This window comes from Barbus barbus (genome assembly GCF_936440315.1).
Source record: "Barbus barbus genome assembly, chromosome: 43".
NCBI classification, from domain to species: Eukaryota; Metazoa; Chordata; class Actinopteri; order Cypriniformes; family Cyprinidae; genus Barbus; species Barbus barbus.
Genome location: NC_136721.1, coordinates 6,005,329 through 6,030,096, shown reverse-complemented (window position 1 = coordinate 6,030,096; position 24,768 = coordinate 6,005,329). Strand labels below are relative to the sequence as shown.

Sequence of the window (24,768 nt, the reverse complement as noted above, 5' to 3'; positions counted from 1 at the left end):
GATGAACCATATAAAAACATACATATCAAATTAGACTTTTCATGAGATACCAATATTATTTAACGCGATTTTATAAGACAACAAAGACTTAAATATATACATTTGTGCATTTTTTATTTTATAAAAAGCCATACAAATGGAGAGGCACTGAAAAGTACCGACACAAGTGTTACTAAAAGCATGTTGACACTATTTTTTGAATTTTCTCTTTCTTGAGAGTCTTTGGCTGTTCTTAGAGGAGTGAACAAAGCAGTCGATGTTCACTGATCGAGGAGTGAAGGTGTTACTTGTACAGGAAGTCATCGCCGAGCAGTCTACACATTCAGAAGGATCAGCAAGGCCACTGGGGAACCATTAACATAATAATTATTGTTGATCTAGATAAACGTGAAGGCATATGCATATTAAACATGTTTAGCAAACAATATCGGAACTGTACCAGTTGCTTGTGGTAGCAACATCAGATGGACCAGGTTCATCAGTGCCTGTAAGTAAAGAATGTAATAAAAGTCTCATCTGTCAAGCTTTATTGGCATAAACACTAGAAATGAGAAAGATTACACACCAGTTTGTCTCCGTTCTGTCCGGTCCAGAGCAGAAAGCAGGCCGTTTTCCTGCTAAAGTAGTATGTTGACACTTGATACAAACACAATACAAAACCTCTCAGAGGAAGTTTAGACATTTAAAAATGATGTTACCTGATCAGATCTTGAGTCTTTCTTTTCAAAGCACAAACTGGCATGTTCTGGATACTCCTGGAGTGTAAAATATCCCTGACACCTGTAACACTTCTCCGTCTGTGCTGATCTGCAAAGAAAATGCTATTAAAATTTTCTATTTTTTATGACACCGCTATTTTAATTTGTTCAACATGATTAATGATCTTTCAGTGTTTAAATGTTTGTTGTACCTACTTGCCAGTTTGCGGAGTTTCATCAAAATTTATTTTGGTCCTTTTCCTTCGGGCAATAACTACAATAACAAAATATTTCACTTCACAAATTTCTTGACCTATTCCACAATTAACAGAAATGTTGGCATCATAATATTTGCATGCTGAATTCCTCTGGTCTTCTTTCTTGCATCTACTTGCATACTGAAAATTTGAAAAAGTGCTTTTAGAGAGCTAACCTTGCGAGTGGTCTGCTTCGCCATTACAGTAAGCCGCGTGCATCTCGATCTCCCTGATGGGGAAAAGTTTGGAGCACATGGGGCATTCCATCCCCTGATTGTGAAGAGGAGCTGCCTCTTGCTCCATCATCTCCTCTTCTACAGCAGGAGAGCCTCCTCCCTCCTCTACCTCCATCACCTCACTGTCAGCGTGAGACTGGGGCTGTGAATGAGGGAAGCTCATTTAAAATTATAAGGTCTTATTGAAATTCATTCAGATCCTGTCTGGCTGTAAATGAAAGTCTATATTGTCTGTTGTATGAGGTTCCTTTTAGGATGCTGCATTTGGATTGGAACAGAATTGAATGGAGCTACTGTACCTGTGCAGGACTGGTCACCATTAGCTCTGGTGTGCTGTTTCGAGTCATCTGAGTCTCTGTATGAAGAACATGCAACTAAATTACACTTATACCAGAGGAAAAGGTATCATCATCTTCTGAAGGGCTGAGTCACATACCTGGACAAATGATCTCATCCTCTTCACAATGCTCATGATTCTGGGCCTTTTCTTCCTCCTGCTTAGCTGAACATTGTATTTGAGTTTCGTCTGAAGTATCCCATGGAGCACTTTTCCTGTCAATGAGATGTGTTAGGACAGCTTTATAATACTGTTGTATACCTTTCTTTCTAAAGTAAATCTCTGTCCACTTTCACTATATGGAAAACAAGAGCTGAAATATTTTCAAAAATAACTCAAACATTACACAATGTACAACCTATCTTTTACAGGATTCTTCGTTTGAAAAAAATGCATATATATATATGTGACATCGGACCACAAAACCAGTCTTAAGTGTCAATTTTTTCGAAATTGAGTTTTATACATAATCTGAAAGCTGGATAAATAAGCTTTCCATTGATGTATGATTTGTTATGATAGGACAATATTTGGCTGAGATACAATTTATTTGAAAATCTGGAATCTGAGGGTGCAAAAGAAAATCTAAATATTGAGAAAATCGCCTTTAAAGTTGTCCAAATAAAGTTCTTAGCAATGGATATTACTAATCATAAATGAAGTTTTGATATATTTACGGTAAGAAATTTACTAAATATCTTCATGGAACATGATCTTTACTTAATATCCTAATGATTTTTGGCATAAAAGAAAAATGGATAATTTTGACCCATACAATGTATTTTTGGCTATTGCTACAAATATACCTGTGCAAAATAAGACTGGTTTTGTGGTCCAGGGTCACATATATATATATATATTTTGCAGTGTTTGCAGCAAATTTGATGCTGACTGTGCTACTGACATAAGCACGTCACCCAATTCTTTCAATGGATGGAATGTGTAACATAAGTTGCAAAAAGCTACTTTGATGGAAATATAAACACCAGAGCAATTTTCAAAATTTTTTTTTTTTTTTTTTTAAATACAAAAAAAAATATATATTTTTAAATGTAACTACATCTAAGAGTTAAGGGAACGAGACACCTAAAAGGTTACCTGAAAGGTTTATTTAAAGCGGCAGTTACAGGCTCCTCATGGCTGAGGAAAGGGTTTTTTTGCTGTTGAGAAAGCAAACAAAATATCAGTAACATGTGCAGCAACAGTCTTTGTTCCAGTACATATAAATGGAGCGTCATCTTGTGGTTGATGATGGTATTACACCAATATACAAGGGAAAAAAAACTATATCCTCCTGAGATCCAGCTTTTTTTCATTCTTTCCTCATAAATTAATGTCTCAGGAGAACATTAGGGATTCAAAACAGAATATGACTTTCTATTATGAACATTTTCATACATGTCCTCCATAGACATTTTGGGGACACAAGTGAATGAGGAAATAAATTGTATCCCTCTCTAAATAAATATATTCCTATGAAATATGAGATTCTTATAAAAATGTTGCCAAGTTGTTACTCTCATTAATACCCTTTTTTTCTCGATGTATAGATACAAAGCATAGAAAAGGAATATCCTCTATGGCAAAATTTAAACATACTGTCTAAAGAAAAACACTATATCAAATCGTTCTGTAATATCATTCATAAGTTGAGAATCATCTTTGAATAAAGTTTCATTTAAAAACAAATTGGCCTAGAACTTGAAAATTGATTGGTGAATAAAAACCTTGTTTTTGCCTATAGTGTCTTTTTTCCTAATAATTCCGTCCTTTTTCAGAGGATACAGCATATAATATCAATAAAATATCTCTCCAAAAAAAAAAAGCCATGGATCTAAGCAGACATGCTGAAAATCTGACTACATAATCATTTCAAATGATGACATTCCTAAATCTAAACAACAAATACAATGACAGAGTTTAGAGTGATATCAAGAACAGTATACTAACCACTTGCTCATCTTTTGTCTCTGGAGATGACAAAACTACGTATGTTTCACTCTGTCCACCCTCAGCATCCTCCTGTGACCCCACCACAAACTCCTCCTTGGCTTCGTCCTTTTCTTCTACTTCTGTTCTGTTATTTTCTTTCTCTGCCTCTTCTTCATTCTCCTCCTCATCCTCTGACAGCCGAGGAGCTCTGTGGCGCTTCCATCTCCTTACACCAAACGGCCTCTCTGAGCCAGGAAACACCTATATTTAAAAAAAAAAAAAATATATATATATATATATATCTCATTGGGCATTCTACATTAAAATATTGTATTAAAACAATATTGTTACAGTGGTTTTGGCAGCCATAAAACAATTGTAAATGTCACAATTCATCTCCATGAGGAAAGCTGCTAAGTTTGAGTTCCTACGCCCCTGAATATAACTGCTGTAAATGACGTTTTGACTGAATGAATGCAGCTGATGTCACTCACTGGCTGTCCCCAGTCTGCTTTGTGCAGCAGCTCTCGCTGGGCCTCCTTCAGGCTCTTCTCATACACCTCCATTTGACACATGATCACACGTGTGTACTCGTCCGGGTTTTGGTCCACGGGGCAGAAAGGTACTCCCCAGTAGTAAGAGATAGTGCATTCTCCTTTTTCCGCTGAAGAATGTGGAGATTTACAGTGGGAGGGTTTGAATTCCACACCCTTGGATGCTTTTGAGTCCTCTTCCAGGACAGACCGGGATATCTGTGTGTCTTGTGTAGAAGAACCGATTGTGACGGTAGCTGGAGAGACGCAGGACTGGGATGGGGAAAGCTCAGTCTTGATTGGCTTAATCTTTTCCTTGCACAACACTGGGCTGGGGGAAAGAACCTGGAAATGACAACATATTACAAAATAAGAACCATACTCTGGTTAAACCTTGCTGTTAACATTTTCTATAGCTATTGGAATATTCCTGTATACATGTAACAAGCATATTCCCAATAAACTAAGACATGCGCATACTTTTTCTATCTGATTATAATATCACAACAAAATAATAACAAAATTTTATGGTTGCCATCCTGACCCACAATTCTGAGTAGAGGCATATGCCAGATGTTGTGGTCGAAGCTCTAGAAACCATAACATTGTCTTAATCTGGTTATGGCAATAAAGGGCTTACATAATAGGGTCATTCAGTGTCAACTCAACCAGAGGTCCCCGGCTCAAACTTTTGATTTTGCTAATATTTTTTCTGGAGAAAGACAGACATGTATAGTAATGAAAGCCAAAATATTAAATGTCATGGATGAATATTTACTGAGTAATCAACTATTTTGTAGAGGGGGGTCAAAATGGCAATTTTCACTTGAGATTCAGAGCCAAATTACAAGAGGGTAAAAATGACTTCAGAAAGATGGCGGCATCATATTATTTTACACAGAGATCGGTAGGTCTGATAGTAAAATCTGTTCACTAGCAATCTTTGTTGCATTATGTGCCAATGGTGACCATTCAAAAATGGGGAAACGGCACTTTTCAGGTTTTTTCTTCAAAGTTTGCATGATTGTAACTCAAAGACGTTTTAAAGATATATTAATGCCCTTTTAGATATGCCATAAATATTAGTTTTCCAAAGTTTGCATGCCTATAACTCAAGAAGTATTAACGATGTCGCAATATGATTTTAGATTCTACTTTTTAATAAACTTTTCTTTTGGAATCTTCATTTTCAAGGCCCTACATTATTCAGTTCTAGAGACATGGGGATCTCAATGAGGCTCCATTTTCAGATGGTTGAATATTACCCATTTTTAGTGGCTGAAAAGCAAATGTTGGTCACTTTGTATACAGCTGATACTTACTGTATTTAAAGCCGAACGCCTGAATCTCAGGCGAAAACTGCCATTTTAAACCCCCCTATACAAAGTAGGATTACTCAGTCAAAACTCATCCATGAGATTTAATATTTTCGGTTTCATCACTATACGAGACTGTATTTCTTCAGAAAACAAAATACCAGCAAAATCACAAATTTGAGCCGGGGAAGTTTGTTTGATTTGACACGGAATGACCCATATGACCAAATCTTCTGAATATTTAATACCCCTCTGTTCAACTGACAGGCCATTAAACATGCAGTTATTTTTAATATATAAACTACTAACTATAAAAGTACAGTACCTACCTCTTCACTGGCATCATCTTCATCTGTTAAATGCAAGACCATGTGACTAGAAAATTCATTCCAAGTGTTTGGAGCAGTTTCTACAGTTTAAAACACAATGATATATTTAGGGCTAATTCAAGCGTTCTGTACAAAATCACATGTATAACTATCATACACTACTGTTCAAAAGTTTGTTGTTGTCTTAGACAACAGACGTCTAGACTTTAAACATTTTTTGTAGAATTTTTTTGATGAATAGAAAGTTTCACAGAACAGCATTTATTTGAAGCACAAATCTTTTGTAATCTATTTTTACTGCCACTTTTGATCAATTTAATGCATCCTTGCTAAACTAAATCACGTATTTCTAAAAAAATAAAAATAATAATGGCCTAGCTGAATTTTAATTTGTATGGAACCATCGCACAGAGAACCCAATAACTTGACAGGCCCTGTCGGCAGGAACCAAACTCGCTCTGTGTGGTACCAAATACTGCAAAACACTGCTCAGTCTCGCAGCAACAGTGGGTCAACCACACATGCAACTTCAAGCATTAATTAACTGCTTTTCTGTTGCCAGAAATCAAACTCAAATAGCTTTGATTCTTTACTAAATGCTAAAGTATTTAGTTTGATACAACTATATGACCTTAAAGAGCCTGTGCATCCTCATACCACTTGGAAATGAAGTATGCATGTTAATTTATATTTGTGCAGTGGCATCAGACAAAGATGATAATTTGAAAGCTACAAACTCGTAGTTCTTCTGAGTAAGCAGAGCAAACATGAAGAGGAGAGTAGTGCAAGAAATGGCATACCAGTGTCAGATTTTACATTCTCACCCCGAGTGGTCTGATCCTCCACTTGCTTTAGATTAGGAGTTTTCTGTTAAAATGATCACACAATGGAGTTAGAACACAAATAGAGTAGAAAATGCCAGTCAGCGGAGCTCAACCTCATCTCTGGAGATACAGGCCAAATCCCAATTCACATACACATGTATCCTATACAGTATGTGAGAGAATCAGCAACATTGTGTGCCAAACATTTAAAGATACCATACTATTTCTGCTGATTTTTACCTTCCCCGGGTAGGTTTCAAGTAGCAGGATTGTGTAACTTTAAGTAAAACTCATTTTTAAAAATGATTACAACATTAGAAAGGATTAATCCATTCAAAACTTAACAAGGTAAAGCTACAGCCTTCTACAAATACAAGCGACTTATAATACAGTGCTCTGAGGAATACACACTACCATTCAAATGTTACGGGGTAAGATTTTTTTGAATGCTTTTGAAAAAGTTGTGCGCTCACCAAGGCTACATTCATTCGATCAAAAATGCAGTAAAACAGTAATATTCTGAATTATTTTTTACACTTTAATATAAATGTTCAAGATAGTTAAAAATAAGAGCATTAACTGAACTAAAAATGCTCTGCAACATTATAAATGTCTTTACTTTTTTGTTCCTTGATGAATTACTTTTTTTTTTTTTTTTGGTCAAATCAAAACCCCAAACTTTTGAACAGTAGTGTAACAGCAAAACCTGTTATTCTAAGATGTCCTTACTTACACTTGCTACAGTGACATCTTCACTGCTGTTTTTAGGTACACATTTGGGGCTTGATCTTCTAGAAAGTGAAAGGCACGTATCTGGACCTGTGCTCAAATCTTGGCTTACTTGTGTTGGTAAATGGGTCTCTTCATCAGATATTTGAGTATCGTCTTCACTTGCATTAGTATTTTTACAGCAGTCTTTGTCCTCTAGCAAATCAATTTTTCGTTTGAAGTCTTTCTGAGTAAAGACTTTGAAAAAGGGCGAATCTTCCTGCTCGGGGAATGAGGCAGCAGCGCTGTCCTGTGTGTGAAATTTTGAGTCTGTGCTTGCCGGGATGAGGTCCTGACTCAGTTTCTCTACACATACTACAGCCTGACGAATGAAGCTGCCATGCCTGGTGAAGAGAGGGGATGTCTGGGACTGGGAATCTGAGACAGATCTGAAGAGCTCAGGAGTGTTGCTGATGACTGTCTGTTTATCTGAGGTCTTGTCCTAGAGAGATGCATGAGCATAAGTGAAAAAAAGGGGAAGGTTAATATTATAGTAATTAATCCTGTAAATTTTTAATAAAAAATCTTTAAAAAGTATGCATATGTGCATTTCTTTCTTTTATACTGAGTGTCATATTTAATACATTAGAATTTTACAGCTCATTTAGTATAATAAAATGAGAATATGAAGCTCATACTCGAGAAGGAAAAAAAATATTTTATTTTATTTATCAATATACAATTTGGAGGTGTTTCTGATATTTATATAGCCAAAAAGTAAGATGAAATTCTGTAATGCTTGTAATGAAAAAAATTGAGGGGGGGGGGGGCAAAAAATATCATGGAATGCAATTGATTACTGACTGAGAGATATTTAAATCCTCAAAAGCCTGATGTTTCATATTTAATATTTACATTTTAATATAATTTTACAAAAAAAAAATTGTATGGATAATCCAGTAAACCCAATTGTTAACTTAATATATTACTAACAATATAAGCTTTACTCTTAAATTTAACATCAGTAAAGATTTCACCACAAAAATACGTGTACCACAAACCAAAAGGGAAAGTTTTAAAATTATAATAAAGGGCCTAATAAAGTTTAAACTCTCAATCAGACAACACGAGGCATGTAGAAGATTGTGTACAACAGATCAGCAAAGTTTTGATGATGTTGATAATTTAAAGGCCTTAGAAGTGTGCATATGAAATATGATAATGTTTTATGGGATTAAGCAGAAAACAATAATTTGATAAAATGTGAAGCCATTTCATAACAGCTAACCTGAGTGTTGGCAGAAGGACTGGAGATCTGAGCTGGAGAACTCTGCGAGGAGGTCGCCTGTGATAGATCAGGCATTTCTGGAAGCGGACTAATCGTTTCCCTCTCATTCTCACTGTGTGTCTGATCTCGGCCGGTGTACAACAGTTTTCGCCTCAAGCGTGGTATCGCATTTGTTACATTCTGCTGTGATTGATCTGTAGAGCTGGCTGCTTCATCTTGACTGTCCGATGCTTTAACAGTGCTTGCCTGCGGAAATACAAGCAGCAATTCTTTCAAACTTATAAAAGAAACTTGTAAAATTTAAGGCTGGAACACACTACACAAGTTTTGCAGTCTACACAAGTCCACCCTACTTGATGAAAGTCAGAGCCAGTCTGAAATTTTGGGCAGTCGGAGTTGACAGATTTCACTGAAAATCAAGTAGTGTATAATAGGCACAGATTCATGTTTGATATTTTGAGATGTTGTTAGAATTTATAGTTGTTTGTTTTATTCCATGTATCTCACAGCAGCGAGGCACATGTTTCTAAGTGAGTGAGTTTGTTTGTTTTCGGAATGACTTAAAACTTACAAAAGGGAACGACGCTTAGTGTTTTAAAATCCGTTCAAATTTTAAACGTCATATAATGCATTACAGCCTTTATGAGAACAAATGTTTCACCAACATTAAGACTTTCTGCTATGGCTTTTTGTATGTTGCTGTCTTCCTGCTGTCGTTTCTGGGCAGCACTGTTTGCTTCCTGAGCGCTAAGTCTCATAGCCAGGTCCAGCATCTCTTCTTCTGTCATGTCTGAAATCACAAGCAGAACAACACAAACAGGTCTGAATCAAACGCACACCTAATTTTTCAATCAAAGTTAATGATATCTTGCGAAATTCTAAGTTATGGTACCTTGTAGTTGAGAGTGATTCCCCCTTCGTTTCCACCGGACTGTGCGAGAAGATTGTTTAAATGAGCAATCTTCCTCCTGAGGATAAAAAAGACAAATTTAAAGATGGGGGAATGTTTGGAAATCTTACTTTTTTTTTTTTTTTTGCAAGTTCCATTTGGTGATGTTACAGGAACATAAATTAGCTGAAACACAGAATATCTGGTACTAACAGTGATATTTATTAGAAACCATGATAATTATTTAGGAGAAGTTGTTGCTGTCCCATTTAGACAACCCCTAAACCACACATAACCCTTTAAACGAAGCCGAACACACAGTACCTCTTCATTTTCAGAATCAGATATGACCAGGGTTTCTTCATTGTGCTCCACTCTGCTGACTTTCGCTCTTCTTCCGCCTTCATCCGTTGTGCACTTCCGGCGGGGCATCCTGCCGCGACCTCAACAACATTAATTGTCTCTGTGAACACCTCTGGACACACTCTCTGAGACGCTAATCTGCTCATAAACTTTTACTGAACGCGTTCAATGTTCATATTCGATAATACAACGTTAGTTCGGTCGGTCGAAGGCTCGAAAAACAAGGATTTCGATTCCAAGATATTTTCCACAAGCGGTTGTCATGTCACGTGACATGAGGGGCAAGGAAAGACGTTACGTCACAACCAACAGCGCGCGAGCTAGCACGATTTTTTTTTATTTGATGGGGAGTTCGAATCATTTCCGCGAATCGGTTTGTTTCAAAGAACAAGATTCAATGATTCTTTTACGTAATTTCAACATTTTTTTTACAACATTTATTAGGTTTTAAAGACAACGTTAATCCAAATAAGAATGCGATGTTAACTACATAAAATAAATGACATTAAAATTACATCGCATCACTAATATGTAGGGTTTTAATAACAAAATAGGGTTTTAAAACTCCACTAAATTTGATGGAAATAAAATGTAAGTCATATCAATACGTTAAATCATAGTCACATTTCTTTTAAATTAATCCATTAAGGATGTTCATTAAGCTCCCTGTGTCCCAATTCAGTTAGAAGCCAAAATTCAGCTCATAAAACCATTCATTTCGAAACTAAATAGAGTTTACTCTCACAATAAAATTGTTGTTCAGTGAGTTGTTAGCTCAGATTCAAACCCATTCCTGAACGGATTTTGTGAATCGGTTCACTGAAAGATTCGACTCCACAAAACCAAATTAATTCACCAACCAGACTTAATCACACCCAGGATTTGAGGTGCAAATAATTACATATTCTTGTAAAATCGTAAGCGAAATTAGGAGTGTTCATTTGAGGGTTAATAACACTTAAAACTGGTAAAATTCGAGCAGGGATTGTAACTTTAGGTGGGGTAAGTTAGTGAATACCACGACTGAGGTGAGACCCTTGAGCAAGGCACCGAACCCCCAGCTGCTGCAGGTGTATGTTCACTACTGTGTGTACACTTGGATGGGTTAAATGCAGAGCACAAATTCCGAGTATGGGTCACCATACACCCCTTCCCTTTAGCAAAAAAAAACCAACTTGCATAGCAGCAAGACACATATTTACCCCCTATAGATTCTCTTACGGATCCTTACCTCATCTGCATTGCTTAGGGGTTGCGTAGATGTGTATAGAAATAATTTTGTGAAGCATGTAGGATAAATATTTGTTTGTAAATAGAATAAAAATGGGTTACAGGATTTATGAAAAGAGACTTGCATCGTTTGCGCATGCGCGGTCCGCCTCCTGCAAACATGGCGCAGCAAGAGCCGAATGGAGATTTTCCATATTTACCTTCAGGGGCGGCCGAGGGTAAGAGACTGGCGACATTCATTCAGAATAAATGGTGTTACATTCGATGCATTATTTATAAGTAAAACATGACATTTATTCCTTGAATGTTCTGCGACTGAGAGTGTGAGGGAGTGTAAAGCATGGTAGCATAGCTCAAGCTCCTCAGTGCTGTTAGGACTGCTGCTTTAGTGTCTAGGAAGAGCAGCGTATCCAAGGTCGATGTAAGACATAGTCTGATTTTTTGCACCTAAATGCAAAGTCTAATTTAGGTTTGATTTTAGCGTTGCATACTTTGCCTCAAAGCAGTTTTGTATGCGTGTCTTTTATATACCAATGAAATGCCGCTTTGTAGTTACTGTTTCTGATGCTGATCTTTCTTTCAGTGAACCGAATGATAAAGGAGCACAGTGACTTGTTCTCTGATTCCCAGTGTAAAGTCTGTAGCGCTGTCTTAATCTCAGAATCCCAGAAACTTGCACATTACCAGGTATGAATTTAGTTTTTAAAGTCTAAATGATCGCACCATTTCCTTTGTTCCTCAGCCAATAGAGTAAAAAACGGGGTTTTGGGGACTAGTACTGATTTCAAGTGTTTCAGAATGGCATACTAGCATGCTACTCGTACTACTTTTGCAGTATGCTCTGTTTTGATGTATGCTTGCTTTGAATATCCAGATTACAACCCTTACGAAAATTAACCATGGTTTTACTTCAAATAAAACCAGAAAACCATGGTTACTATAGTTAAAATTAACAATCGTCTTGCTACACTAACCATTGTTTAACCATGGTATTTCGTAGTAAAACTGTGGCTATACAAATGGTAATCAATGCGCCAAAAAAAAAACTTTTACTATAATAAAACCTTTTTGTAAGGGAACAGGGAGAAGTCGAGCCACATGAATTACAATAAATGAGAGAAATTTGTGTTCACAATATGACAATTCTAGTAAACAAATTCTCGTGACAGAATAAATACTATTGAAATAAATAGAAGATTTCCCAAGATGGTCCCCCAGTAAGCTGGCCTCCCTTAAAAGGGACAGAATTGGGTATGTGGGTATTGGGACATGCCTGTGGGTACCAAGTCAGGCTGTATCCCACAATGAAGCGTGCTCAACATGACCTTCCAGTTCCAGCAGTTTGTTACATCACTCATGATTTTTAACTTCTGCTCATTATTTGATCAGAGATTGTCAAAATGTAAGACATTTTTACCCAAACATTGATGAAACATGCATGTATTATTTCCAGCATGATAACTGACTATAACTTGGTAAATAACGCTTGGAAAATGTTTCATGACAATTATCCCATGACAAAAGCACTTTACTTAATGTCATACCTTCTAATGTTAATGTTTTGTCTCTTGCAGAGCAAAAAACATGAGAGCAAAGTACGCCGGTACATGAGCATTCATAGTAATGAGGAGCCCATCGCAAAGCGGTTCAAGCCTTCAGGTGATGTAAGTCAGATAAATGGCCAGATGTGATGGAGACTTATTGAATATTGGATCACAGATCCTGCATTAATGGATAGTGTTATGTTTTGCAGACAATTAATGTTGACGATGGGGACAAATACAAAGCCTGCAATGTGTGCAACATGACATTCTCTTCTCCGGTAGTGGCACAGTCACATTACCAGGGCAAAGTTCACTCCAAGAACCTTCGCTTGAAGACCTTTGGTCAGCAGACTCCTGGTAAGAAGACTTGATTTATCATGATATTTAGTGCTTAAAATCCTGGAATTATCAGAATGAGTTGTACACTCGTAAAAACACGTTAGACTTGCTCTGCGATCAGTTCTTTTGTATTGGGTATTTTCGTAATGCATTATACAGTATTCCTAGGTATATTGTATGCCACAAATGCAAAGCAGTTGATCGTATTTTCTGATTTTACACCTAATAGTTTAGACATTTTCATAAAAAAATAGGATAAAAAATGTTAAATGATCATAATACATATGCATTCCATTCTGTTTCACACTGAAAAGCTGACCTGCTGTGTTTTGGCTCATACTCCAGCATTACCTCAGCCCAAAGCGCAGGTGAAGAAGGATGAAGGGCTACCTGAAGGTGGGCAGGGGCCAGCAAAGTGGGACCCCAACCGCTTCTGCTCCATCTGCCAGGCTTCCTTCAACAATCCCCTCATGGCTCAGCAGCACTACAGTGGCAAGAAACATAAAAAACACCTGACTAAACAGAAGCTGATGGAGACCTATGGACCGTCCTCTGCACCAGGTCAGAACATAGAATGGGGTTTCACATCCCATATGTAAAACTTGATGTGGATTTTAAGCGGGAATTACATCAGTAACACACAGCCAGAAGTTCCCCTTTTATGTAGTAATATAATAATTTATATAATTCATATACAAATTATTAAACCAATGAAGTGATTTAACAAAGGTGCACACTTCACAATTCTGTGAATGTTCAACTGCATTTTCAAACATCTAAATGAATTATGATAATCAACCAGAGTTGATTTAACTTCAAGTTTATCTTGAACAACTGAACAAGTTGCACAAAACATAAGGAATATCGCTGACCATGTTTAGATGCACCTCAAATTATGTTTAAGATCTATATTCGGGTTGCAGCTAAATTTCAAATATAGTGTGTTTATGCATATAGTAAGGATTTCTGCAATTCAGATGGAATCATAGAATCCAGTCATAAATATGGGACTTGCAGTATAATGCAGAATGCCATGCAATTTGGCTGCACAGCCCTAGTTGATATACTTCTGTATAACACTTACTCCATTTTAACCTTGAAATTGAGGATTTGTGGTCACTTTGTTTTTGTCGCAATTTTTATCAGCCTCTACACTGAAGGGCTACCCATGTACTGTGTGCAATATTGAGCTGAACTCCGTGGAGCAGTACCAGGCCCACATCAGTGGTTCCAAACACAAGAACCAGTGAGTACCACATGCTGCTTTTAACAGCCTTCTTGAAAAGATTTCCCCATTTTATTGGTCGACTAATAACACATTCCCCCATTTGACAGCGTCAAACTCAAGAAAGGGCCAAATGTATTTCCCGCCCCACCTGAGAACTACCAGCCTGATTTCCATTATCTACCCAACCTGGAAGGACCAGAGGACGCAGGCGACTGGGACAGCTTCAACGAGGGCTATGAGTGAGAAGACATTGTCAGACTCTGCTGCACTCTTCTCATTTGTGACAAGCTTCCTCTGTTTGGGCACAGGTCAATGTGTGTCTGCACTGTGCATCTCCTAAGGCCAGCTTTTCACCACACTACATCTCTTCCTGTCTATTCTTGTCGCTCTCACACACAGTTGAGGGACCACAATAAACTTCCACAGCTCTTTTTTTTTTTTTTTCCCTGTTCCAAAACCGAAGGCAAGGAGGCAAAACTTAAGAGTTGCTGCTTTTTCCAATGTTAGGATTGTTTATTAGTGTTATGTTACGTGTTTGTTTGGTTTACAAAAATTCATTTCCACAACCTCCACCTACAGATGCAGGTCCTGAAGGTGGTTTCAGGAGATGTTTTGTTTATATGTTTGATACTCTTACTCTTACTTGTTGCTTATTATTTTAAACTGCTCAAGCTCCGTGTTTTGTTAAGTGAATGTCTGTGAAGTGCAAAGCTGTTGAATTTGGAAAGTTTGTTTTTTAGGAGCTAAGAGTGTTTTATTTCTTAACTTCTGATTTTCTATGTCAATTTTGGAAAAGAAAATGAATTTTTAACCTATTTTAGTGATTTACTCTGTTTGTTCTTGGCTGGACATTAGTTGTCTTTCATTTTTCATGGCTCCTTTCCATTTCCATGTAAACGTAAATCTTTAAATAGGAAGTATACTGTAATTTCATACGCTTACTAGAGATTTAAGTTAAGGTAAATTGGTGCTTCAGTTCTAACATCCAAACTGAACTTGTCCTAGTTATTAAAGCTGTCCAATTATAGGAAATTAGCGCCAGATGAAGAAGGCGATTTATTTATTTAGTTTATATTTAGGTACAAATTTCATCCTGACATTGTCACAACATAGATTCCTGCAGTATATTCTGGTGTTACTGTTTAACAAAGTCAAACTAGTGCTACAAGCTGATTAGTCATAAATGTACTTGTAAGTTGAAAGCCTCTGTTCAGGATTCATGTGAAAACGCTCTAATTATAAAGCGAAAATGCAAAGTATGAAGCGAAAATGCAACAAGTTTTCGATGACTGTTGAGCATATGTGTAATGTATGGCTTGCATTGTTTATTTTTGCAATGTGCATTGCAGATTGTTCTTGATGCAAGAGACTGATGCTAATGCTAAGATGTAAAATCAGCAATACTTCAATTAGTGTTTAGAACCATCATAATTAAGCTTACAAATGATTCAGTTTAAGAGTCTGTTTATTAGGAGCAGTTTTTGAAGTCATTGTGAAAGACTGAAGCGTGACCATTAATCTTTGTGTGTTCTCAAACTGAAAGGGCCTAGTTTTTTTCTTTCTCCCAAGTCTGTTATGATAGATGTATGTTGGAAATGAATACAGATTCATCAAAATCTGTCAATGAACCCAATAGCAGTCAGCAAACGGACTACTGTGAGTACAGTGTTGCTTAGTGTGGGAGCCTGAAATGTTATATTGACACGTTCTTGCAATGTTAAAGGCCTCTAAGCAGCACAACAGCAATTATGTGCTGGATTAAGGCCTTCAAACTTGGTAGCATATATGTTTTTGTTGTCATTTTGCTTTTATTGGTCAATTTTTTTTATTTTTTTTCAACCGACAGTGTGAGCCTAAAGAGATGTACGTTACTTTTCATCCAGTAAAATATTTTGAGAGAAAAAAAGACTGGTTTAATGAACATACATACACTCACACGGATTGCTCTCATATCCATCTTATTTTTCAGTGCTGAAATAAGATATTTATATTATTTGTACAGCTAAAAAAATAAATTGCCTGACACAGAAAGCCTTGCCCATTTCAGTTAGAATGGCTTTGTCACTTCTATAAAAATAAGATGCATACTTCAACAGGGCAGCTTTTATTATTCTACATTTCTTTTCAATATAGAAGTCTACATTTATAAGTTTACTGTTTTCCATCTACTTATTGACCTTTTCAATAAAGCTGCCATAAAAAATGTTAGCTACCTTGCTAACTTTTGCTAGAGCCTTGCATTGCTCCACCTCACCCTTTTTTTGCCGCTGTACCTTTAAGAGTTTTGTGTATAAATGAGCTCTCATGATTAATGTGTGTAACGTTATAGTTATAACTTCGGAATTACCTGTTTGAAAAAAAAAAATTCTACCAAGTTTATATATAAATAATCAATTACTGATTGGATCATTATTGCAGTGATTTATGTTTCTGACATGTTGCATGTTTGGCAACTTAACAACCATTATGTTGTCAGTCAGGGTTAAACGAATTGACAATATACATGTCAGAAACACTGTAATGATGATTCGATCCTAAAATCTGAAGTGTTTGCTTATTTAAATCCAGACGGTAACAATTATTATTATTAAAAAATTTTGCCAGGCAGTGTATATATAAAATACAGTTAACATCAAGGATGCATGGATCTAGATTGTGCCTCTAGATGGCGTACTATACACAGTAGCCCAGTTCTTGATGACTACTTTTGGTAAATGAAGGACAATAACATTTTCTTGTCTTCTCTGATTAATGTTCTCTGATATACATTTGTATTAATATACTTCTCAAAGTCTATTACATTTTTATTAATTTTATTTAATTTTTCATAGCGTTGCTAGAACTATACAATATCTGTAAATCAAGTATGGATTGTTAGCAACTTCATAGAATTCCCTATGTCTTTTGGCACCATTATTGTCAACCTTTTTTTGTTTTTGCTATAATAAGTATAAAAAAAAAAGCAATTGCCTAAACGTTTATAGCTGCTAACAGCACTATATCCAGTTTCTATATCCCTCATGTGCTGTAAAAATGAACGTGGCTAGTTTTTGCCAGGTATTTCCATTCATAAAAAGGCAGTGGGGAGGAGAGCTGACTATTTTCATTGATAAGATCTATTTACTGGAAGGGGGAGGTACCTGGTGCTTTCCATTCACTGAGAGCGAGGGGTACTGCCCCTCCGGTGAGGCGCCACGGTCTATAAACAACCCAGTTCTACATACTACCCAGCATGCTGAAACACAGACTCCCCTGTGTGAGCCCAACAAACTCCACCCGCCATCATTTAAAGCTTTTCCGTATGTATATTCACTGCAGAGATATTTAGCACCATGCTGGGTTTAGCTCTCCTGTGAATTGCAGTTATTTATGAGGATGACAGATTAATCTCTACAAATTTGCCCCGACAAAGACGTTTAGAATTACCTGGACCACATTGCCGTGAAAAGAGGATTGTTTCGAGCTGGCTGTAGCGCAGTGTGCTGGGACTTTAGTGGTTATAGTCTGTAGTTTCATAGTTTGACCCCTACATTTCATCCAAAATGAGGCCCAGAGAGCTTTGGGTCATGTTGAGTGTAACTTGATGAATGAGAGCTGGACTTTGGCAGACCCATTCAAGTTTACACTCGCGTTTCCAAACATGCCCTTGTGTATTGAATGGCCACATGGACACTTGTTTGAACCCCTCTTTGGGTTGTGTAGTCATCCTTTATTTGCTGTTTGGGACCTTTGTGGCCTGCATGGAATAGGCCTAATGCAAACTGTCCTATTTCTTTTTATGTTAATTGTTTATCTGTTTTTTCCCCTCTATTTTTTTTTTCTTTCTCCTTAAGGCAAGACTCCTTGATTAATTACAGCACATCAAAACAACAGTTTTGAATTCCATTTTTTTTTAAATGAGGCAAAAATGAGGCACAATCTAATTGAATATGCACTAATTTGCCCATACATATATAAAAAGGCCTTTAAAGATATGAATTGTAATTTAAATCTATCTTTATCAAATAGATAAAGTTCCATCAAATAAATATTTAAACATGTATTTTTGTTGTCTTTCCACTAGTCTGAAACAAAACATGCCCAATACCTCAAAAATTATAAAAAATGTATTTATGTGTTTATCTACTGTTATGACTTATTTTATTTTATTCTTTGTCCTTTTTGGGGTTTGTCATGTCACTTGAAAAATTGTGTATGTTCCACAGGATTTATTTATTTATTTTTTATTAATTAATAATTTTTTTATGTTTTTGTAGTTTTGAATGAAGTGTTGATTAGTAAAAGAGAATTCTTAATTATTTACTTACTTTACATAAGTGTCCCTTTATGAGAATACTTACGAGATTGCTTTATTAAGAATACGTTCATGATTTATTACATGTAAGCCTCTATAGCTTTTTTTTCTAGAGTGTTAATGTTAAGGAAAAATCATAATTATTTTGAATGTTTTAACTCTCATGGATGGTATACAGTATGTGTGTGTTTGGGTGTGTGGACAGTCGGGATTCAGGAAATAGGGGTTGGGGGGGTTTGCTCATGGGTGAAGAGAGAAAGTGTTGTTGAGGCATGTGGGCGGCAGGAGGCTGTATTCTCTGTTTTGCCTGTCACAGTTTCAGGGGGTTATTGTCTAAGATGGAGACATCCGGAGGTCAATGCCTCAAACCCTGTGTGAGGCAGGGAACAAAACAGCCCTGTATAAGAACAGACCAAATGGGAATCACAGGTGGCAGGAATGGGCTACATCTATATGGAAATGAGCTCACTATTCTCAGCGTCCCTCTGCAGCCACTGCTAATTTGCTTGATGTGCTGCTGACCTCTTATTTTCACATGGGAGGTGAGTTGTTGGGTGGATCTCACAAAAAGTGAAAATGTCCAGGTCCAGCATTTTTTTGCAATTGCTATTTTCTGAATGTTAATTCTCCTTACTGTTAGCTTTTAAAAATGTATTTACATAGCATAAATTAATGCCAAATACAGCCATTATAGATACTCGTATTATGTATTAAATACATTAAATTACCTTTACTTTAAAAGTACATTTAATAAATTTAAAAAAAAAAAAGATTTTTGTCAAGGCTATAATTCTCATTTAATATTTTAATAAGATGTAATAATATTTTTAGCAAAATAAAATGGACATATACCTCACTTTCCAACAAGAACTCCTTTCAGAGACACGTTAGAAATGACATGAGCACAGATGTTGGCTCACATTTTTCCCCCTGGATGAACAAAAGCTTAGTTTTAGCCACAGAAAGGGTTGAGCTTTCTCCTGAGGTTTTACAATAATTTTTAAGTGTTTATCCTACAGAAACAAACAGCCCCCCCCCCCCCCCCCCCCCCCCCCAAAAAAAATCATGATTTCCCTAGAGCCATGTTTCCAGGATTTAACACCACCAGACGTTCGTTGGCAGTACAAAAGGCTGTTTCATAATGTCAAATCGGATGTTTGCTTGACATAATCCAACAAACATGAGAGAATGTTGAACTGCTGATAAGAGAGGGTCAAACATTTGTTTGCCTGATGGCTGGGACTGTTAGCTTTTGACTGCTTTAGCTTGCAAATACAAAAAATCCAAATTAAAAAATTAAAAAATGACAAAAACCGTAGGGAAATTAGTGCATAAGTGTGCATTAGTGCAGTTATGCATTAATACATAACTAATAAATTTTTGTGAAATGTTTTGCTTGAAAAGTGTGCTTGTTCTTTAAGTTGTCAAAGAGACAAACCTTGACTGTGTGCCAAGGTCATGTATTGACCTTGGCACACAGTCACAAGGGTCTGTTTTAGCATGTTAGCTGTATCATATTTTGGACAGAGCTTTTCAAATATTAACAAGCAGGTTTATTAAAATATAAAAAAAGAATAAAAAAAGGAATATGATCAAATAAATTCTTTTCAAGAATTTCATACTTTTACTGAGGCCTTTTTTTTCTTCATTAAATATCAAGATAGTTGTACCACCCTAGCATTTTTGACCTTGTTCTCCCAAAAAAATATCAACATGAATTTTAATTCGGAAATGAAAACAATATACTTTTTATAAAAGTGGATGACAAGACAAAAAAAAGATCCTCACATCATTGAGGCTTAAAATAAAAGCCACTTGGTTTAAAATTTAGGCACATGATGCGGAGTCACTCACATATTTTAAGTGAGACATAAATAAATATTGTCCAAGAGTATCTCCTAGGCATTTCTAACATTAGCAGGATTTTTCTAAACGAGTTGCCATTAGCCACTGCATTTAACTTCATACCACCCCTAAACAAACCCCTCTCTGCATCAGTCCCATAAAGGAAGCTGTATATGTCTGCATGCAACTCTCAAGTAGGATTAGTTCACCATGAGAGCTGAAAGAAAGACCCATGTACTCCATTTCCTGGCCTCTGAGACAAGTGCAGGTGGCTGAGGGGTTCAGATTACACCCCAATGAAAGTTTCCTCTGCCCTCTGGGCCCTCCATCCCTTCTAGTCCCCCCTTTACCCACCAAACCAAACCTTTCCATGATCTGAGAATTTCTGCAGACTACTCCTAATTCTTCTGACAGATGGACACACTTAATCTGCAGTGGTCAGGCTGGAAGTAAGTGCTACAACCTGTGAACAGGCAGCTAGGACAGCCACCTGTCAGGACCCCTGTCACATGGCACAGCTTTTGGGGCATAAATAAGATTAAAGTTTTACACCTTTGAAAAGTCACGTAAAGTGCATTACATCCAATAGAAAAGCACAATTTTGAGTGACAAAGTCTTTTCTTCTGGGTCTCTGATTCATTCGGAACCTATTCAAGATGACAACTATTCTACTTCATACCAAAAAGGGGGTGTTTCCCACAGCATACCAACAGATGGATATCATTTTGATAGTTTAAGTGTCCGGAGAAGCAGAGATCCCATCTAGACCAGACAACAGGTGAGCGGTTACGGTTAGCCGGCAAATCTTAGTGATATTCTAACCTATTGAACTTTCCCAGAACAGGGTTCCTCTGTAGATGCACATTATTGCATTGCAGGACCTGTTCCTTGTGCTTTGATCCAGTCAATGTGAAGCAGATCTGTGGCTGTGGCCTTAACAGTGAGATAATGAAAGCAGGCTGGCTGGGAGAGAACTGGCCCGGGACAATGCTTCTCTTTCAAGGCAGCTGGCATGTTGGATGCTTGTACAACAACTAGTAAAGTGACTTTCCAGCTTCAGCACCTTTTGCTGGAAAATGGAGTGCAAGCGAGAATGAACTCCCTTTTTTTGGTTCAGAAAAGATCTTTACCTGCGTAACTAAGTGCCATGGTGTTTCCGAGCCTCTTCCTTGTAACAGCCTACCTTTTGCCCTGCTTTTGTATAAAATGTTAGAAAAATGTGGAGAAATGTAAAATGACTAGATGCTAACATTTGAATGAAATTTAAATAAAGTGAGTTGGGGAGGGATTTTGGAACATGACTCAGGTCTGATTCAACCCTGGATTCACTTAAGGACAATTTCTGTTTTTTGTTCAGTTGCTATCTTCGACTATAAGTGCCCTACAAAGTGGACTTCAGGTATTCCGCCATAAGTGGGATTCGAAGGGCACTGTGAATGGCATGGGAAAAAGGGAAGATCGATTCATCAAAGACAGTGGAGATGTAAAGTGCGCAAGATGAACAGTTGCGATTCAAATATTGTGATTGCAGTTAAATAAAATATAACCAAGTTACTAAGAAAATGTACCCATGTCCATATTCCAGGATGACAATGCTAGGATCTATCCGGCTCAAACTGGGAAAGATTGGCCTCCACAGAGTCCTGACGTTAACACCATTGAAAGTATTTGTGATGTGCTGGAGGCGACTTTACACTGCCTGTCCAAAAAAGTTGCACACTCTAATAATTCACTGGACCACTTTTAGCTTTATTAACATTGCATAAGACAATGTTATGCAATCACAATGTTTATTCCATCAAGTGGTGCATTAACTTTTGGCCAAGATCTTGTATTGACAATGGGAGAGCTGAACCACTTTGTAACGTCGACTCTAGCACATCCCAATGACTTTCAATGGGGTTAGGTCAGGAAACTGTGGTGACCAAATCATTCCTCATGCTCACTGAACCGTTATTTCACAATTTGAGCCCAGTGAATCTTGACACTGTCACCTTTGAATTTGCACATGGGTACGTTTTCCTACATGGTTGTTTAAGAAATGAAAATCTATATACTGCATCAGTTATGGTTAAAAAATTTGTTGCCAAACATACAACATGCCAGAAACATATTAAACACTGCAATAATGATCCAATCCTAGTCTCTTAAGTATTTGATTATTTAAATCCAAAGAGCAAAAGTATAGTATTTGTTTACAGAAGTATATTATCAGACCTTAAACTCCTCTAATATGCATGGCTCAAGTTTCATCTGTGTGATGATGTTACAGCCTATTTTGTCAAGTGAAGTGGACTTCTACAGATATCCTGTGTTAAGGGAATAGGGAGCAGTGAACACTTCATAGGGACCCTATTAATTGGAAAACACAGCTTGAGACGCCTTGTGTGTGAACCTGACCAATTAAACTGCAGGAAATAAACAGTTTGGCATCACCAAGGAGAGAAGAGTGAACAAATTATGAATGTGTAAAAACCATATGCACTAAAATTACACAAGGATGTTATTTATTTAGGCAAATATGGTTATTTTGTTTGTTGTAGCGTTACTAAAAGTAATGCCCAAAAGTTGACAAAATAGATAAAAAATTTGGTAATACTTTACTTAAAGCCCTTATAATGCACTATAAAGGGTTATTATGGGTATAATGCATATAATTATTCGTAATGTGCATTGTAATACATTAGGTCTTGTCGTAAATAATTATAACCCACCTTAAAATTAATAGTGTAACAATGAATTAATAAGTGTTATAATGTATTAACTGTGCATGGTTACAATTATTCATGAGACTGTACATTGCATTATAAGGTACATTACAAGTCATAATCAATGCATTAAAACTACTTTTATAATGTCATGTACATAAAGACTTTATTAAGCTGCATTATTGTAATTAGTGGAGAAAATATGATACTTAAACACTCCTGGTGTCTCTCAGCAGATTTCTAATCACAAACATTTTAATAAATGATAATAAAACTTCTTAATATAACAGTAGGTTTGGTCTTGAACTGTAATGAAAGACTTAAATGAATGATATAGGTGTGTTGCATACGAAATACTACATTTTATAAGGAACAAATTTGATTAAAGTTTTACGTTTTTATATATGAATGTGTGTAGCATGAATGAAATCTGGATGTGCTACATGCATCATGTGACTTTGCACAATCAGTTGTGTCACTGCCATTCAGAATTCCTCTCCCGTGGCCTCATGGGATAGTAAAGTGTTCGTTATATGTGCACTTTGGAAAATCTCAGCAGAAGTAGGCCATCCAGGTATTTTTTGCCTGCTGTTTTAAGAATTGTATTTTATGAATTCTGACATAGGCTACTGTTCTGTTCACATACTGTGAATTATGAATCAGTCAATGAATCTCAACCTGTGTGGTGAACAGACAGTGTGTGAAAATATGAATCAGAATGGGCTCATTCTAAAAATACTTTATCTTAAGTGTTTCATAAAATGAACTTTCATAAATGCTGAAATCTGTATTTCCTGTATCCTCTCGGAAACTTTCTGAGCTTGAACTTGAGGGACAAAATTTACTTGTTGCATTATAAGCTGGATGTTGTGCTCAAATTGCGCTTTTGTTCTGGGGGATGGGATGAAACAAAAGGCTCAGCTTAGGCTTTTGGGTTTTAGCCTTCCTTCAGACTTGTGGAGGACGGATCTTTCACTTTTTTGCTTATAATAAGTGACTTCTCCTGTTCCACACACACAATGGTCACTCTGTTGGGCCCTTTTTAAAGGCGTTGAGCCTGTAAGGTTCAGCAGCCCTCCCAGCGTTTGCTTAGCCACCCAAACGGCAGGCGCAAGGCAAACAGAGCCAGCCTCCACCGCAGCCTTTCAGTGCTCTGTCCTGCCTCTAAGAGGCTTATGTCCTCACCCAGGGGTGGTAGGAAGCACGGAATGAATGGATGAAGGAGGGAGGGGCAGGAAGGATGAAGGTATCGGCCCAATCAGCCGTTACTGCTGAGATCAGAGGAGCTGAAGAGTGACCGGTAAAGTGAGAAAGAGCATTGCTGTCGTACCTCTCCATTAAGATTCAAAACTTCCCTCTGTGAACTATCTGGTCGACTTTCAAAGAAGAGATGAAGAAATAGCAGAATGCTGGTGATGTCATGCTTAGCTGGAGATGCAAACATTTTTAAAAGAATCTCCTTGGTGCTCTTTCTGTGCTTTAGGGGTTTTGGCAATGCAGAAGGATCCATAATTATTTGCTAATCTGGGAGGAAGTGCCGTTTGCATGAGTACAATGAGACAGAGGTGAAGGATGGGTCCATTAAATAAGACCCCATTCAGTGAATGAATGAAAATGGAGGGATGAATAGTTCCTTACACCGATGAATACAAGCATATTGCATTGCACAAAGGCAGACCACAGGAACCTTTCTTTGAAATCAGGAGTTAATCTGGAAAATTCCTGGCAGCAGGCACCCAAAGCACAAATCCTAAAGCCTGGAGAATGGCACACTGGCACAACGTCAGTTAAAGGCCATTAACAAGGTTTTATAGCCCCCATGCAAGTCCAATGCGGAAGAGATGAATGCAGCCAGCACGTTTTCTAGGCC

The 24,768-nt window shown here is 37.1% G+C and overlaps 2 protein-coding genes across 17 annotated transcripts; one reads left to right on the top strand and one right to left on the bottom strand.

Annotated features, from left to right (window-relative positions):
• Positions 1–91: 91 nt before the first annotated feature.
• Positions 92–11,087, bottom strand: LOC306862743 (uncharacterized protein). 13 transcript variants are annotated; one of them, XM_079405704.1, is made up of 19 exons: positions 10,942–11,087; positions 9,672–9,790; positions 9,351–9,426; positions 9,124–9,248; positions 8,459–8,704; positions 7,196–7,672; positions 6,439–6,505; positions 5,639–5,718; positions 3,955–4,338; positions 3,479–3,721; positions 2,627–2,688; positions 1,628–1,743; positions 1,491–1,546; positions 1,132–1,333; positions 915–972; positions 699–807; positions 562–617; positions 440–485; positions 95–343 (listed from the first exon to the last, which is right to left on the bottom strand). In XM_079405704.1, exons 2-18 carry the CDS (start codon positions 9,777–9,779, stop codon positions 479–481), a joined length of 2,472 nt encoding a protein of 823 aa, XP_079261830.1. In that variant the 5' UTR covers positions 9,780–9,790; positions 10,942–11,087; the 3' UTR covers positions 95–343; positions 440–478. The 13 variants fall into 13 exon arrangements, 12 of the variants coding, with proteins under 12 accessions (XP_079261827.1, XP_079261830.1, XP_079261824.1 ...); XM_079405698.1 differs by having other exon boundaries at positions 566–617; positions 10,942–11,065; XM_079405696.1 differs by having other exon boundaries at positions 5,639–5,661; positions 10,942–11,042.
• Positions 10,529–15,950, top strand: LOC306862744 (zinc finger protein 346-like). Of its 4 annotated transcripts, none has more exons than XM_079405707.1 (8): positions 10,529–10,597; positions 11,045–11,158; positions 11,524–11,627; positions 12,515–12,604; positions 12,679–12,841; positions 13,169–13,384; positions 13,970–14,069; positions 14,159–15,950. In XM_079405707.1, the coding sequence occupies exons 2-8, from the start codon at positions 11,050–11,052 to the stop codon at positions 14,292–14,294; spliced, it is 918 nt and encodes a 305-aa protein (XP_079261833.1). In that variant the 5' UTR covers positions 10,529–10,597; positions 11,045–11,049; the 3' UTR covers positions 14,295–15,950. The 4 variants fall into 4 exon arrangements, with proteins under 4 accessions (XP_079261833.1, XP_079261834.1, XP_079261832.1 ...); XM_079405708.1 differs by having other exon boundaries at positions 10,539–10,597; positions 12,694–12,841; XM_079405706.1 differs by lacking the exon at positions 10,529–10,597 and having other exon boundaries at positions 11,051–11,158; positions 12,694–12,841.
• Positions 15,951–24,768: the final 8,818 nt, after the last annotated feature.